This window comes from Anticarsia gemmatalis, chromosome 22 (assembly GCF_050436995.1).
Source record: "Anticarsia gemmatalis isolate Benzon Research Colony breed Stoneville strain chromosome 22, ilAntGemm2 primary, whole genome shotgun sequence".
Lineage (NCBI taxonomy): Eukaryota > Metazoa > Arthropoda > Insecta > Lepidoptera > Erebidae > Anticarsia > Anticarsia gemmatalis.
The window spans coordinates 7,616,471-7,631,547 of NC_134766.1; the positions used below are offsets into that span (position 1 = coordinate 7,616,471).

Sequence of the window (15,077 nt, forward strand, 5' to 3'; positions counted from 1 at the left end):
GATTCAGTGCACTTCGATTTTAATAAGAAGGAAAAGTTAGTTGTTACCAACAAACAATCTACATAAGAAATTAATCACCGAATGAAACGGGAAAAATATATCTTTTTCATGTGTCTTAAGCTAGACTAATTTTGTTTGGGATCCACAGGAAAACAAACGGCATAAAATCATACTAGATATACCCAGACGAAGTCGGGCCCGTCTACTAGTATGAATATACATAAAAAAGTATGAAGGACTACTCTATGCTACAAACTTTTGTCTTCGTATCACGTTGCCATGGCAACCGCAAACGTCAAAGTCAAACTTAAAGAAAAAACATAACAGATTCTTTGAAACGCAGGTTGAACAAAAAATACCATTCATAAAACTTAATTGGTATGTAGTTTTTTTAAACGGAGTCAATGCTAATGATATAACGATAAGAATATAAACAGTAATCGATTATTGATATTTAATAACATCGATTACTCATAACTCATATCGCTGGCTAATTTAAAAACAAAAACATTTTTTTTATTTTTATTGTATGGCTAGTGCCTAGTGGTCAACCTAATGTCAAATTTTTATACCGAAAGACCTTTCACATGGCTTAACGACTGTTACATGAAATGATTTCAACCGAGACCGACCTCATGCGTGTCTTCCAAAGAATAGAGACGCTTAGTGGCTCAGTTCAAATGCCAATAAGTGGCCACCCATCCATAGATTGACCGCACCAAGAGTAGCTTAACCCACAAATCGTTAACAAGTCGGTGAGCATATTATCAATATGACGGTCTAAAAAGGAAAATCGGAAAATGACTGCTTTAATTCATAGGGTTTCCCCGAGTCTCTGTTTTGCGTTAGTCATATAAACCTGTTCTTTATTAGGCATGCCCTGCATTCCGCCTCAGTGTGTGTATGTGTTACCCAATCGCATATAACTAATGAACAACTGGCAACACAGGAAACAAACCTCAAAATATTTTCGCGCGCTTAGGCGCGTGGCGCGAATTCAGGAAAATATTTTAAGTACAGTCAAAGTTTGCATAACTAAAATGAATCTTTATCAATTGTGTTAGTTTCATTAAAAAAAATAATCAAAACTAGTTCAAATTCCCACGTTCAGTGTTACCCAAATGATTCAAAGTTACCCAAATTGACCTTAGATCCTTCTAATATTATAAGTACACGCAAAAGTTTGTGAGGATAGGCATGTTATTAACTCTTTCACGGAAAAACTGCTTTACGGATTTTAATGGGTTGACAGATAGTTATAAAGTAGATTAACACATACTTAGTATACATTTTTCCGCGGAAAATCTTTTCACGCAGACGAAGTGTCGAAGTCGCAAACCAAAGCTTTTGACGACCTCCGCGGAACAGTGGTTAAGGAAGTCGTGGGTTCGTTTCCCGCACGGAACAAATAGTTTTTCAATCTACAAATAGATGTCTCGGATCTTGTTTGTATTTTTGTAAAAGTCCCCACGACACAAGAGCAATTATTAGTGCGAGTGCTAACAAAAAGAAGCTAAATAATAAGCCTTAAAAAATAGGCCTTTTAAGTAAATATGCGGCACACGTTTCACTATTATATTTAGTCATTAACACAATAATGATAAATATTGCGTGACGCGTAACTTCATACCTTCTCATGATGTCATGGCGTCATTCCAACGAGTTGACGTTTTTTTACGTAATTCTGATTATTCTATTTAAAGATGAATATTTGAATGCCATTAACTTTGATATTTAGTTATTTTGATCTATTGTACCTTCGAAATAATAATTATAATAATTACACGAAGTGGACGCCACAAGATGGTCGGCGCCGAAGAGGAAGGCCTAAACGGAGATGGCGGGATGACCTGGATGCGTTCCTGCATGGATGGCCAGACGCAACAATCGACCGAGGGGACTGGAAACTCAGGGGAGAGGCCTTTGCTCAGCAGTGGGACATAGAAACAGGCTAAATAAAAAAAAAATAAAAAATTACACGATCGAAATCTGAAATGGATGGTTCACAAAATTTGTGCTAAAGACTAAATTAGTATTGATGAACTTAGACGTACTTATAAATAGTAACGTAAAGATATAGACACGAACAGAGAGACAAAAGTTCAGAAAAAAACTTCATAAAAATGTATATAAAACTAGCCTTCTTTGTTGAAACAAAATGAAAGGAATTTTACTATACGCGTGACATATTTATGTATCTAACATCTAATTCCAGTGGCATTTTAAACAAAAGACCTCATTCCCTTCCAATATGCTAATCGGAACTCAAGATAAAACAAAACCAACTTACATTTGCAGCTGTCAAACGATTCGTACAGAACACTTTCTTCGCGCCAATGGCATTTACAACTGCAAATATACATTTGTTTTTCTTGTATCGTAAATTTTGAATGTTCAAATGATTTATTCTCTGTTTGTATTGCTTTGTTAGTAACTTAAGACAAGGGCAAAGGAATAGGTTTTGTAATGCGACGCGTCATAAATCAATGTTCGTTTTTATGGATGTATCTTCCGAAACTGCTGGTCCGTTTTTGGCAAGGTAATCTTAGACGACACTAGGAAGTGTCGCAATGGATTTAGTAATATTTTTGTATAAAAAAATAATCTATACTATCTATACTAATATTATAAAGCTGAAGAATTTGTTTGTTTGTTTGTTTGAACGCGCTAATCTCAGGAACTACTAGTCCGATTTGAAAAATTCTTTCAGTGTTAGATAGTCTATTTATCGAGCAAGGCTATAGGCTATATATGATCACAGTACGACTAATAGGAGTAGAGTACCAGTAAGAAATGTTACAAAAACGGGGAAAATTTTGATCCATTCTTTCTAATGTGACGCAAGCGAAGTTGCGCGGGTCAGCTAGTCAATCATACGTAGGTTGTAAATAAAGTAGTGTTTCATAATATGCTTTAAATAATATAACAGCTGTCAAACTTCAGAGTAGCCACTTTCACAAAAAAAATACATTTCATGAACGTCATTTTGTAAGTACATTATTTACCCCCGGTTTCTGAGGCACATTTAACGGTATTTTATCTATTCAAACAATCATTTTTATATGAGCTTGAACGCTATCGACATATATAAACTACCACTAAATGTACCTCAGTAACTGGGGGTAAATCTATACTAACTAATATTATAAAGCTGAAGAGTTTGTTTGTTTGTTTGTTTGTTTGAACGCGCTAATCTCGGGAACTACTGGTCCGATTTGAAAAATTCTTTCAGTGTTAGATAGCCCATTTATCGAGGAATGCTATAGGCTATATATCATCACGCTACGACCAATAGGAGCAGAGTACCAGTGAAAAATGTTACAAAAACGGGGAAAATGATGATTCTCTTATGTGTCGCAAGCGAAGTTGCGCGGGTCGGCTAGTCTATACTAATATTATAAAGCTGAAGAGTTTGTTTGTTTGTTTGAACGCGCTAATCTCGGGAACTACTGGTCCGATTTGAAAAAATCTTTCAGTGTTAGATAGCCCATTTATCGAGGAAGGCTATAGGCTATATATCATCACGCTACGACCAATAGGAGCAGAGTACCAGTGAAAAATGTTACAAACCGAGGAAAATTATGATTCTCTTATGACGCAAGCGAAGTTGCGCGGGTCAGCTAGTACCATATAAAAGTAATTAATTCAGAAGAACTGAATCATACTCCTTTCCATACTCCCGTTTTCTTAGAAATCAATCATTCCTGTTATATTTCAGTCATTCGTCATAGTATCAAATGAAGGCAAACTTGCTACGACCGATAACCTACTTTACCTAGTTATTCTTTCATACTCTATTTACTGTGGATATTAGGAACGTGAATTGTTTCATAGTTTCTTAAACATAGTTTTCAATATACTTAAACAAATATTATATTAATTTTTTTGCCAAAGGTACAAAAGTATGCGAGCAATATTTTTCTTACCGACATTATTTTTCAAAAATTCGTTCAGAACAATGACTGAAGAGTGTAAATAAAAAAATATTTGCAAGGTACTTAGCGTAGAAAGTTTATTTTATCCAATGGGTTCAACTGCCTAGCCGTAAATGCGAAACAGACAAGCAGACAAGCTTTCAGACAGAACAGCAAACAAATTATTTATAATACTAGTGTCATATTGATTCAAAATCTAGTCGACAAAATAATATTAACAATTTCACAAACCCCATTTAGAAGCAGAATCTTCACAAGTCATCGAAACAGCTTCAAATTAGTTCTCCATAAAATTCCATTGGTTTTTTAACGGTCTTTCGTACAAAAACATAGCAGAAACACTTGAACACATTAACAACGATAGGGGCAATTTATAAGCAGTAAAACGACCATAGACTAGTTGTTGTAGATACGATTTTGTGGTACTTTGTACCTACAATTGTTCAAAATTATTAATGACTTAATACAATTTTATAATTATTGCCGAAGAGTTTTGTTAACATAGTTGCATTTAACGCTAAATCATTCAGATACATTGAAACAAGCTAAAATATTTTTACATAATCCAAAGTTTTTTTTATGATAATGTGGAAAAAATAAACTAACAGTAATCCTTTAAATATATTAATTACCAAATGTGTTATTTAGCACAAAACTCGAAAAGTCTTCACTTCTTTAAAACGCAAGGAAATTGTTATGCGAAAGAAAGTAAAAAAAACTGCGAATAATATACGAAAACTATCAATAAACTCGGGAACGGAGCCACGCGATTAAGCTTGTTTAAAATAAAGCTTTCTAGCAAAAAAAAATGTCGTGCCAAAATCAATAAAAAAATATAGATTTACTAGTACAAAAAATATATCAACGCACAGTCTTTTCTACAGCAATTGCGTTTATAAACGTTTGGTCGTAAATAATTTAATTGGGGCATTACACATATGCTAAAAAAACGTATTACTCATTCAAACAAATAAGTTGTTCATTTCGCAAACAAAATCTTAGTACTTAAATTTTATTGCTCTATTAATCTTTTAAACATCAACACACTCAACAAGTACGCTTGTAATGTAAAATAGTTGTTCATTCATTTATACTCAAATAACAACAGCCGCGCCGATAGATCTCTCAGATCAAGCTATGTTTTCCAAGGCTATTCCGCGGATGGGTGACCGTATTATGGGTACATACCGAATGCCTCCGTGTTTCGGAAGGCACGTTAAATTGTTGGTCCCAGCTAATTTTCATAGATCTTTGACAGTCGACAACAGCCGTCAAAAGCTTGAAAGTCTGACAACCAGTCTTACCGAGGGGTACCGTGTTGTAACCCAGGTAACTGGGTTGTGGAGGTCCGATAGGCAGTCGCTCCATGTAAAATACTGGTATCCAGATACATCTGATAAGACTGGAAGCCGACTCCAACACAGTTTGAAGAAAGGCTAGGCATAGTTTGATAATGATGCAATGAATAAACATCTCATCAATTTAACGTGCCTCCCGAAACACGGAGGAACTCGATATAGTCGATATGTTTAAGAAGGTCACCCATCCACAAAACAACCTCGACAAGCGTAGCTTAACCTCAGTGATGGATCCGCGCATTTGTTGTTAACTAAGCCACGAGCTCCTCAGATGTTTATTCATTGCGTTAGGCATAAATAGTTGTTTCTGTGCCACGTCTGTATACACTCATTGATGCTTCGAGTACAATGACCGCTTCAAGAGTTCCTGATAACATTGCCAGCGGATTGTGATTCAATAATCTTTTGTTTCCAAGATCTATGTACTATTAAAGAGCAAAGAATATTTATGCTCAGTTTGACCACTTCTAGATAACTATCAGATAGCTGAATAAATGGAATTTTGACAGTAGTTTTCCTACATTTGCTGTAACTTTATCTACGAGATAGGTTATCTGACACACTCTATTACACTTATTCATGGATTATGAAACTGGCACTTAGTTGTGACAAAAAGGGTTTTCCTGAGCTTTTTTTTGTACCTAAAATTGAGGTCGTAGGCCTGCGTACCGTGGAATCCGTGTAACGTCGTCGATTTTGCTCCTGACCTCTCAGTGATCGTATCGGTTACTTTTTCCATCGGCATCGGCCTGTATGAGAGTGGTTGAATAGAGTGTATCCCTGTGTATTGTCATCCATTGAAGCTAACAACGGTGCAGTTTTATAGTGTACACTTCATTTCATCAGTCTCATAGAACGGTGAGATAGTGGGATACTCCCAGCTATCAATCAGGCGCAGGACTAACCGCTTTGCGTGATCTTCGAAGCACGGAATATACTCACGGAAATAAGAAAACTTTGAAGCCTGTAAAACTTCGTTACAATGTTTTAATTGGTATTTCTCTTTGTTTCAGATTACAATTACTACTAGTGCTATGCGGAGTGGTGGGTCTAAGTTGCGCCTACTACGGCCCTGACCTGCCTCCAGGTCCGTACTGTGGTACTAGAGACCAGTGCTGTAGCGACAGACAGGACCAGTGCTCAAGACCTATCCTTGGTGAGTCTTGCGTCATAGTCTATACTAATCTCACTTGTGTTAAAATGCAGTTCAAGCCTACCCGTACGTGTTGCTAAATGAAGTCTTTAAAACATCGCTGAATCTGAAATGAAATGTAGCGTGGAGGTATTTGGGAACCAGAATCTTTAAATCCTGAACACGGTTTCCCTCCCATATAGAGGTGATGCCGATATGGGATTAGGACTTTCAATTTCATTTGAAAACTTGTTTAAAATTTCTTCAAGTTGTGTTCCATTACCGAATACTAAGCAAGTGACAATGATATCTAATGCAACCAAAGCTTCCAAGAATCTCTACAGGTTCAGAACCAGTGCATTGAAAGAGAATGTAATACAATATATCATATCTTCTTCTACGACGACAACGAAACAAACTAATTTTTGCTATCTCTTTTAGACACGCTATGCTACTGCGACTCATTCTGCAACAGAACGAGAGGTCACGATGACTGCTGTCCTGACTACGAGGAAGTGTGCCTCGGCCTGAGTCCGCCGACGAAGCTCACGGAGCCGTGCCGTCATGCTGGCAAGTTGTACTTACCTGGATCCTCGAGGGAAGATGGCTGTAATACTTGGTAAGTCGCTTTTCTTCGGATTTCCATAACTTTGCTGTACTGTGTTCACAAATAAATAAATTGATTGATTGATTGATTGTGTGTATTGGAGTTTCTTTGATAAGTTTTTTTAAGTAACGGTAGACTGAAAGCCAAATGAAGCACGTTTATCATCTTTAAGCTATTCTTATTGCGTTGTCTTTGTTACTTTGGCGGGTTTCGTAGAGTTAGAAATACTTTTAAGCGTTACTTAAAATTCGACGATATTTTTGCGTGTATGCTAAGAAAGAAGGATTTTCCATAATTTTCTAGAAAATTCCATTTAACTGATTTCATATGCGCATTACAATCCAAGTCTTAAGCAAAAAAATAATCTTTAATATGAAATATAAACACAAATACTTATTAAACTACCTGGATTTTCACGGTTTATGAAACACGAATACATAAATACATATATTTGAGGAATAATTTACATAAATATTCTTTATTGACTTTCAAATTATTATAATGGAGTGAGCATATGCCGTCAGTGTCTAAAAATATAGGAACCATTCAAGGCCAAAGTGAGAAAAAAACAATTATTAAAATTTGTTAAAAGTATTATATTCACGCATCGCATGACATATTTTTTGAGTGGCAGATACATACTAACTTAAAAGCATAAAGGACATAGGAATTTTAACTATAACTTGCTTGACGTTTCGGCATGTACAACACTGGTCGCGAAAGAGAATGAGTTGAGCATCCACTAAACAGTTTATGACTACTTGTATAAGTTTGGAAGGAACATGTAAAAAGTCGGTCCAAGTTGTCAATTTAGATAACACACCCATGGCGTCTTTAAACAACTCTAACATTAGAATCACTGACCATACGATACAAAATTGCGTTAATATTGAACCAATTATGTCGCACATGCTCAAGAGTTTTATTAAAATGTAAAACATATTTATAACGTACACTTAGATTTATTCATTTTTGAAACTTTTATTAATATCACCTTTGACAATGATAATAAAACAGGTGGTGAGTACTGCAATTAAATCATAAAACTATACACTAGAAAATAGTAAAAATGTATACGTTTTTATTGCCAACATTAATAGGTTTGACACCCGCGACATTGGGATTACCCCTAATTCTAGTGTTGCCATAAAACAATCCGTGCTCAAAATGTATTCTGCCGGCTTTTATTGGTATTACCAGACGATAAAATTTACTATAGTACGACAATTTTGTAGAGATCCTTGGCACATATGATTTATCTACCTTATAATAAATGCCTCTAGCTCTAAAAGAAAGAAAGGAAGTTCTAGAAAGTATCTTAAAGTTAGTTACATAATTAATTCTGTGAGACACCGATACTCTGAATTCTACATTTTCTATACCTCCGTAAGACACGAAACATATAACTAGCTCTCACCTGACGAACTATATTATACCATATTTACATACTTGTAAATAACGGATGAAAAAGTCATAAAAATGACAATATTAATTGGGTATCAAATATAATTAGAAACCGTAACAAACGGGTTTGTGGTTCAACAAATATTTATTTTATAATATAAATGGTCGAGTGTCAAAGTTGTTTTAGCCGCTCTTTGACCTTTGACATGGAAAGACTTGTTATCTTTAATTGACAACACCTGGGGCCGTTTTTTACCATGCCATATAGACAGAAAAGCGCTGTTCAAATACCAACAAGTTACCAATCTATGATTTGTTCGCGGCATTGGTGATTAACAACAGCGCTTACAGGTTAAGCACCCGAAAAATACATAGATGGATGGTCGCCATTGGGATTTAAGCTGAACGTTTCCGTATTCGAGTGGCATGTAAAAAATTGGTCTCGGTTGTAGTCTAATAAGTTAACAGCTGTTACGATTTGTCAAAGGCATTTGACATTAATTAGATTGACCACTATCCATTTTTTTTCCGTAGGCAAAGGTCTTCCCCAAAAAGTTTCACTATCCATACGATAAAAATAATAATAGTGCACAACAAGAAGCTAGGAGTGTAAATACAGCTGTGAAATCTCAATGCGAGCTCAAAGCTTTTAAAAATAAACAAAGGAAATAAACAGGTCATTCACAAGAACATAAAACAAATCAATTTATCTACACTACAAATAGAAGGTTTATTTCTGCATTCACGAAAATGTCACACAAGAATTTTGTTTCAATGCTAAATGAGTTCTTTGTCCCGAATCTCTAATGATTCATGGATTAATCAAATCCAAAATAATGTCTACACTAACGCCGACCTGCTGTTTTTGACACTTATTTGTCAACAGATAATAAATAACGGGAGCAGGTGTTGCCAGCCTGAATTAATTTGTGATTTAAATAGGCTGAAACCTGCACCTGTCTGTTTTATAGTGTTTTTTTTTAGTTTAAGCGGGATCTAGTAAGCATTCCTGAGATGATTCTAGATGAAGTCTAGATAAGCCAGTTCGATAAAATAATTAATCTGCATTATTGCGAATACGGCCTTCATTGCAATTACTAAAACATTTAATTATTTATTGTAAAGTAAATAACATTTACACACAACATTCTTCCGCGTAAAGTAGTTTACTGGAAAATCATTTTGACTATACTTTTTTCGATTCAAAATCAAAATTCTTCAAGCTAGTTTGGTGGCCTCTGGTGGATGCAAAGCTAACCATCTCATTATTTGAATAGTAGTTGATTTCTACACACGTGAAAAATAAATCCATTAAGAAATATTGACAATTATTGTTATACGTCTCTGAGGTTCGGTCGCTGATCACAAGGTTTTCTTTTTCGATTCCGGGCTAAGTATTTATTAGTCTTTTCTTATTTATTTATATGAGAATATTTTTCAAAAGTTACCTGGAGTTTGGTAACAGTCCCGGTATATGGTTATAGGCTCGCCCCCTATTACATGGGATTAACATCGTTAATGGCGAAACCTGGGTGTATTAAACCTTTGTCTACACTTTCGGGTATAACAGGCGTGATATTACGAGTATGTATGAATGTGTTTAGTTATGTTTCTATGTTAATATGTATTGTAACTACATAATTAAATTCTAAATACTAGAGGACCTCTACTAAAGTGGCCAAGCCTAGTTTACGTCATGTCGCAGACAAGCCTATTGTACGCGAGCATCGATTAAAGATAACATATTCATTACTGATACAAATACTATTGAATTATCGACCTTGTATCTATTAATATACGGTCAAGTGCTACACGTATTTGCGTAATACGGGTCCCGTAAATTACTTTCGATTATTGTCTTTGCTGGACACTGTAGCTTGTGTTGTTCGGGATACAGTCTGACATCTTGGCAATTTTTATTTTTTACAAATTGTCAAATCTGTGTCTGATGTTTTGGATTATGGGGAACAAATATAAGCACATATACACTTTTTGTTATTATCTTGGGACATTGCTTATCAATAATCTCTCCGCTGGACTTCTAGAACCCTCTGTCAACAATTTTCTCTCATGGGGAAAGAGCCCAAACAATGTTACTTGCTATGATCCCTACAAACATATTTTATTTACTTTACACATCTAATGATATAGGAGCGCCGGTTACGTATACCAAGCCCATGACCATTTTGAAGGACATCATCGATATAATCTGTACATGGATTTTAAATTGTGTCGCGGGGACTTTTACAAAAGTACAGCGGACGCAAGTAAAACCAGGCCCGAAACAACTAATTGAGGATCGCACAAATAATTGTTCTCAGTAGGAATCGAACCCACGACCTCCCGAAGCAATGTCGGTTGTCAAATTGACTATCATAGTTTCAGTTTCACTTTGTTCAGTCGGGAACACTAAATTCGGTCGTATTATTCGATCTGTCCCTGAACTCCGTATTACTTTGCATAGTTGATTGTACAATATTGTACAATTGTTATCAATTCATGAATGTCTACGTCTAGACTGTTACGGTTCTATTAAGAAACGTTTGACGACGTAATTATTGACGGAAATAAGGGAGTTCAATGTCTTGCCTTTGTTTTTGACAAATTGCTTTTGAGGGATTTTTTGTATATTTTTGCTGTTTGGACTTAAGTATGATAGTGTAGTTGCATCTTATAGTTTTCTCTTTCGGACTAGTGTACACATTTCGTATTTTATGATTTAAATCCTGTATTATATTAGGTCGGGGAAAAAGTCTTTTCACATTATGGTATGTATGAACTTGTAATAAAATATCTTTGGCTTCAAGAATAATAAATGAGTACACGGTTCTTTAGGTTTCTTTCAGTGAGCTCGTGAGGTACCTAAATATCGAGTTTTTTTGTGTAGAGAAAAGATTTTATTACAAGTTCATACATATATACTATAATGCGAAAACACTTTTTCTCCGACCTAATATGAGGCGGACCGACTACTGCGCGCTCCTAAATCCGGGTAGCTACCGAGAATATTCTCACCAAAATCTGTAAAACGCTTAAAGCTTGCTCGGGGCTTCACGATAAGTTTACAATCACTAAGACCACAGAAGCAATTTAAAGATATTGCAAGTGCATGAACGTAGGCCGTATGTCCAACCTCAATGGATTTGTATGGTGGTAGTCGCTTGAAAACTAACTCTTCTAACATTTTGTAAAGGAGAACAAGAAATAAGAAGAACTAAGAAGAAAGAAGAATAAGAATAAGCTTTAACAGCTTCCAAATTACATTTCTCGTCAACTTAACAGTGCAATTTCAATAGAAATTTTTGCTTATTGAAATTATTCAAACAAGCATTGAAACATCCTTGATCAATACCGTTAACACATGAAACTATAACTGCGGGGGTGTGTTTCATATCCGCACTCGCACGTGGGAGTAAAATTACACCACACGGCTCCATCCTTTATCAAAACGTCAGTTCAACCATGTAACTGTCATTCTACGTGTATCACCTACGCAATGTCATAGTCGATACTGAATGAAATGCACTAGTCATTGTCACTTCTGATTATGTTTAACATGGATTTTTGATTAGATTTTACGCCTACAGTATTATCGGGTGTATTTTAATTTTAGTGGTTGTGTTTTAATTTTGTGAAGTAACCAATAGGCCGACACGACATTCGTCCGCGATTAGATTCGTATGGTGGTAGTCGCCTGAAGGCTAAGATTGTTGAGTATCGAAGACATGTGTAGCCTTAGGCTAAAATAATATTGATCGGAGAAAAATACTACCTAGATTTGCTTAGGGAGTCCACAGATACAGATTTTTGTATTTAATTAATTTTGCACAGTACCTACACTATTCAACGAAATATTATGCTAAAGCTCAATGAGTCCATTATATATCTTTACTAGCGATTTTCACGTAAAGTTTTCTATGTCCCAATAGTCTTGTAGTATTTGATTAAAAATAACTTCAATGAAATAGATCACTAGTGGTTTATGAATCATTTATATACTGAGTATCTCGTAAAGAAAGTCCACTGACGCCACGGCGCGACGCAGCGAAAGTAGTAACATTATACCAATAACCGCATTGGGTTTTTAAATATTAACTATAAATAGCACTATGGAATAAGGACTATTTTCCTGTGACCGAATTTGCACATCTATAAAAGTGGTCCTGCAAGGGTCCTTTCATCTTTATAATTGTGATTATCGTATTTCTATTGTCTACATGATTTACTTATAGTCTTTTGGTTTTTAATTAACCTTGTTTGTGTATAAAAAAATCTGCCAAAGTTTTTAGAACAATCATATGATACGATTATTTGTTTATCCTATTTAATTCTAAGTTCATTGACCCACAATTCGATATTGTTCCGATTCTCAAACAATTTTTATTTCTGTATCTTTTGATATGAGAGAATAATATTTTTAGAGCGTAGCGTACGCAACGCGTGCAAAAAGTTTGGCAAAAATGCGTATGTTTGTAAATATGACATTCTTTTCTATTTATAATAAGTAGAGTTTCATAGTTTTATGCTTATTAAATAGGGCTATTGAAATGTTAAAAAAATTGTGTTTTCCGCGCGTCTTCGAAGTAAATTTTCGTCGTGATTTTTAGAGATATTTTTATAATCTATTCAAAATTTATCTGCTTCCGCGCAGTTGGTAGTGTATCCGACTGCTGACCACGAGGTCCCGGGTTTGATTCTCAGATCGGGCCAATTTCTTTTTAGCCTTCTCAAATTTATATTAATTTATCTTCTAAGGAAACCTGGAGCTTGGTAACATACCTGTTTTATGGAAATAATCTCGCCCCCGATTAGGTACATGGGACTAACATTGTTAATAACGAATTGCGGGTATATTTCATGTGCCATTGGATATAACAGTCGTGATATTATGTCATTGTATGTATTATTTAAATATTTCTGCGCACCTCAGTGATACAATGTCACAAACAAATTAGTCTAGTCCAAACGACTGTCTAATTTGCAAACCGCAAGCCATTATGTCCGTCGACAAAGTGTGAAATAATATAATGCACTTGCATTAACCGCTGGTTATATTTAGCAACCAGGTGGGACTTCTCACTGACTGGTATTTAGTAGAGATTCTAGACTCGTTGTCGGTCTAATGTATTGCCTAGGTTAGCATTTTATTATCTGGTTTTTGACATTTTGCCTGGGACGGTTTGAGAGATAGATTGAAAAGAATGTTTTAGTCTGTCACCAAGAAATGGTTTACTTTGATTTGATTTTGATTTAACAATTAGTACTTAATTAAAAAGACGATAAGACTCTATCTTTTTCAAAGGCAATCTGCCCCACAAAAAACTGATCTAATAATGAAATTAATAACACACCTAGCCACAAACATCTAATTCTGAAACAACTGTTAATGGATCATATAAGAATTAGTTTCGTAGGCAAAAGTCAAAAGTAGGCTCTATGAGCCTACTCTTGAACATAAAAACTGGCATCTTCAGTTTCTCCAATTATTTTTTTTTTACAAAAAATTACAAATTTTGTTGTGAATTCATTATTGACTAGAAAATGCCTGCAACTCCGTCCGAACGGACTATAATTGATATAGTTTTAGGAATAATAAACCATATTTGTTCAAAATTTCATACAAAACAGATTCGTGGTTTAGTCATGAAGAGGAAACATACAGACAGATTTACATTCGCATTAAAATATGTAACGGAATTCTCATTTTATCATTAACATCGACCAAGCATCACTCTTATTTTTACTCCTCCCACCTGGGATAGGTAGATAATACGTGATAGTGCACTTGCACACCGTTATATTTAGGTGTGACCCAGGTGTGAGACCACCATCAATCAAGTCCTGGCAACTCGCCATGCCGCCGCTAGGCATGCGACTATCTTCTTACCGTTGTCGATGTTTACCTCGGTACTTGATTGTAGGCGATTGAAATGCGAAAGCGTTCAACCTCTACTAACTTGTACGTCTAGTACGCCTGTACGGTGTATTTACATAATATTTTTTTTAAAAGTAGCCCTAGCAAATAGGCGATGGGCCGCTACACAAATTTATGTATTTAGACGTTTAGTTAACAGTTAGTTTAGTCAACTATAGTTCAACAAGTAGAGAGCCTGCATGATGTATTAAGATAATGTTTTTTTATAAATTGCCGTAGCGAATAGGCAACAGGCCGCTTCACAATAATGTGTCAAGTGAAAAATTTGCTATTTTTCCGACACCAGCGTTTTGCTTACAATGCTATCTAAAAAGTTGTCAGACGAATGGTTTTGACTGCGTCTTCGTTCGCGTGAAAAGATTTTCTGTGTAAAAAGTAGTCCTAGGTATATGTTAATACAGGTTGTAAACTGTCTGTATGCCAAGTTCAATCAAATCCGTTTAGCAGTTTTTGCGTGTGAGAGTAACTAACAAACATAATATTATTATATAAACTATCATATTAGTGTATATTATTTTTAGGATATGAACTTTGATTCATCCATTTTTTTTATGGTACAAGGCCCAGTTCACTAGTTGATCGGTATTTTTTATAATTATCACAAAATTGTCGCTCCATTCGATATTCAGCAACATCTCTATGAGTTGATATTGAACTATTTTTTCTACTGAACATTGAATAAAACATTCTGTTAGTCTATTTATAC

General features: G+C 35.2%; 1 protein-coding gene across 1 annotated transcript in view; it reads left to right on the forward strand.

Moving 5' to 3' along the window:
* Positions 1 to 15,077, forward strand: part of Swim (Secreted Wg-interacting molecule) — a 68,307-nt gene that overhangs the window by 14,516 nt on the left and 38,714 nt on the right. The window contains exons 2-3 of the mRNA XM_076129178.1: positions 6,307 to 6,449; positions 6,867 to 7,044. Coding sequence (XP_075985293.1) covers positions 6,307 to 6,449; positions 6,867 to 7,044 — 321 coding nt within the window. The remainder of the gene's footprint in view (positions 1 to 6,306; positions 6,450 to 6,866; positions 7,045 to 15,077) is intronic.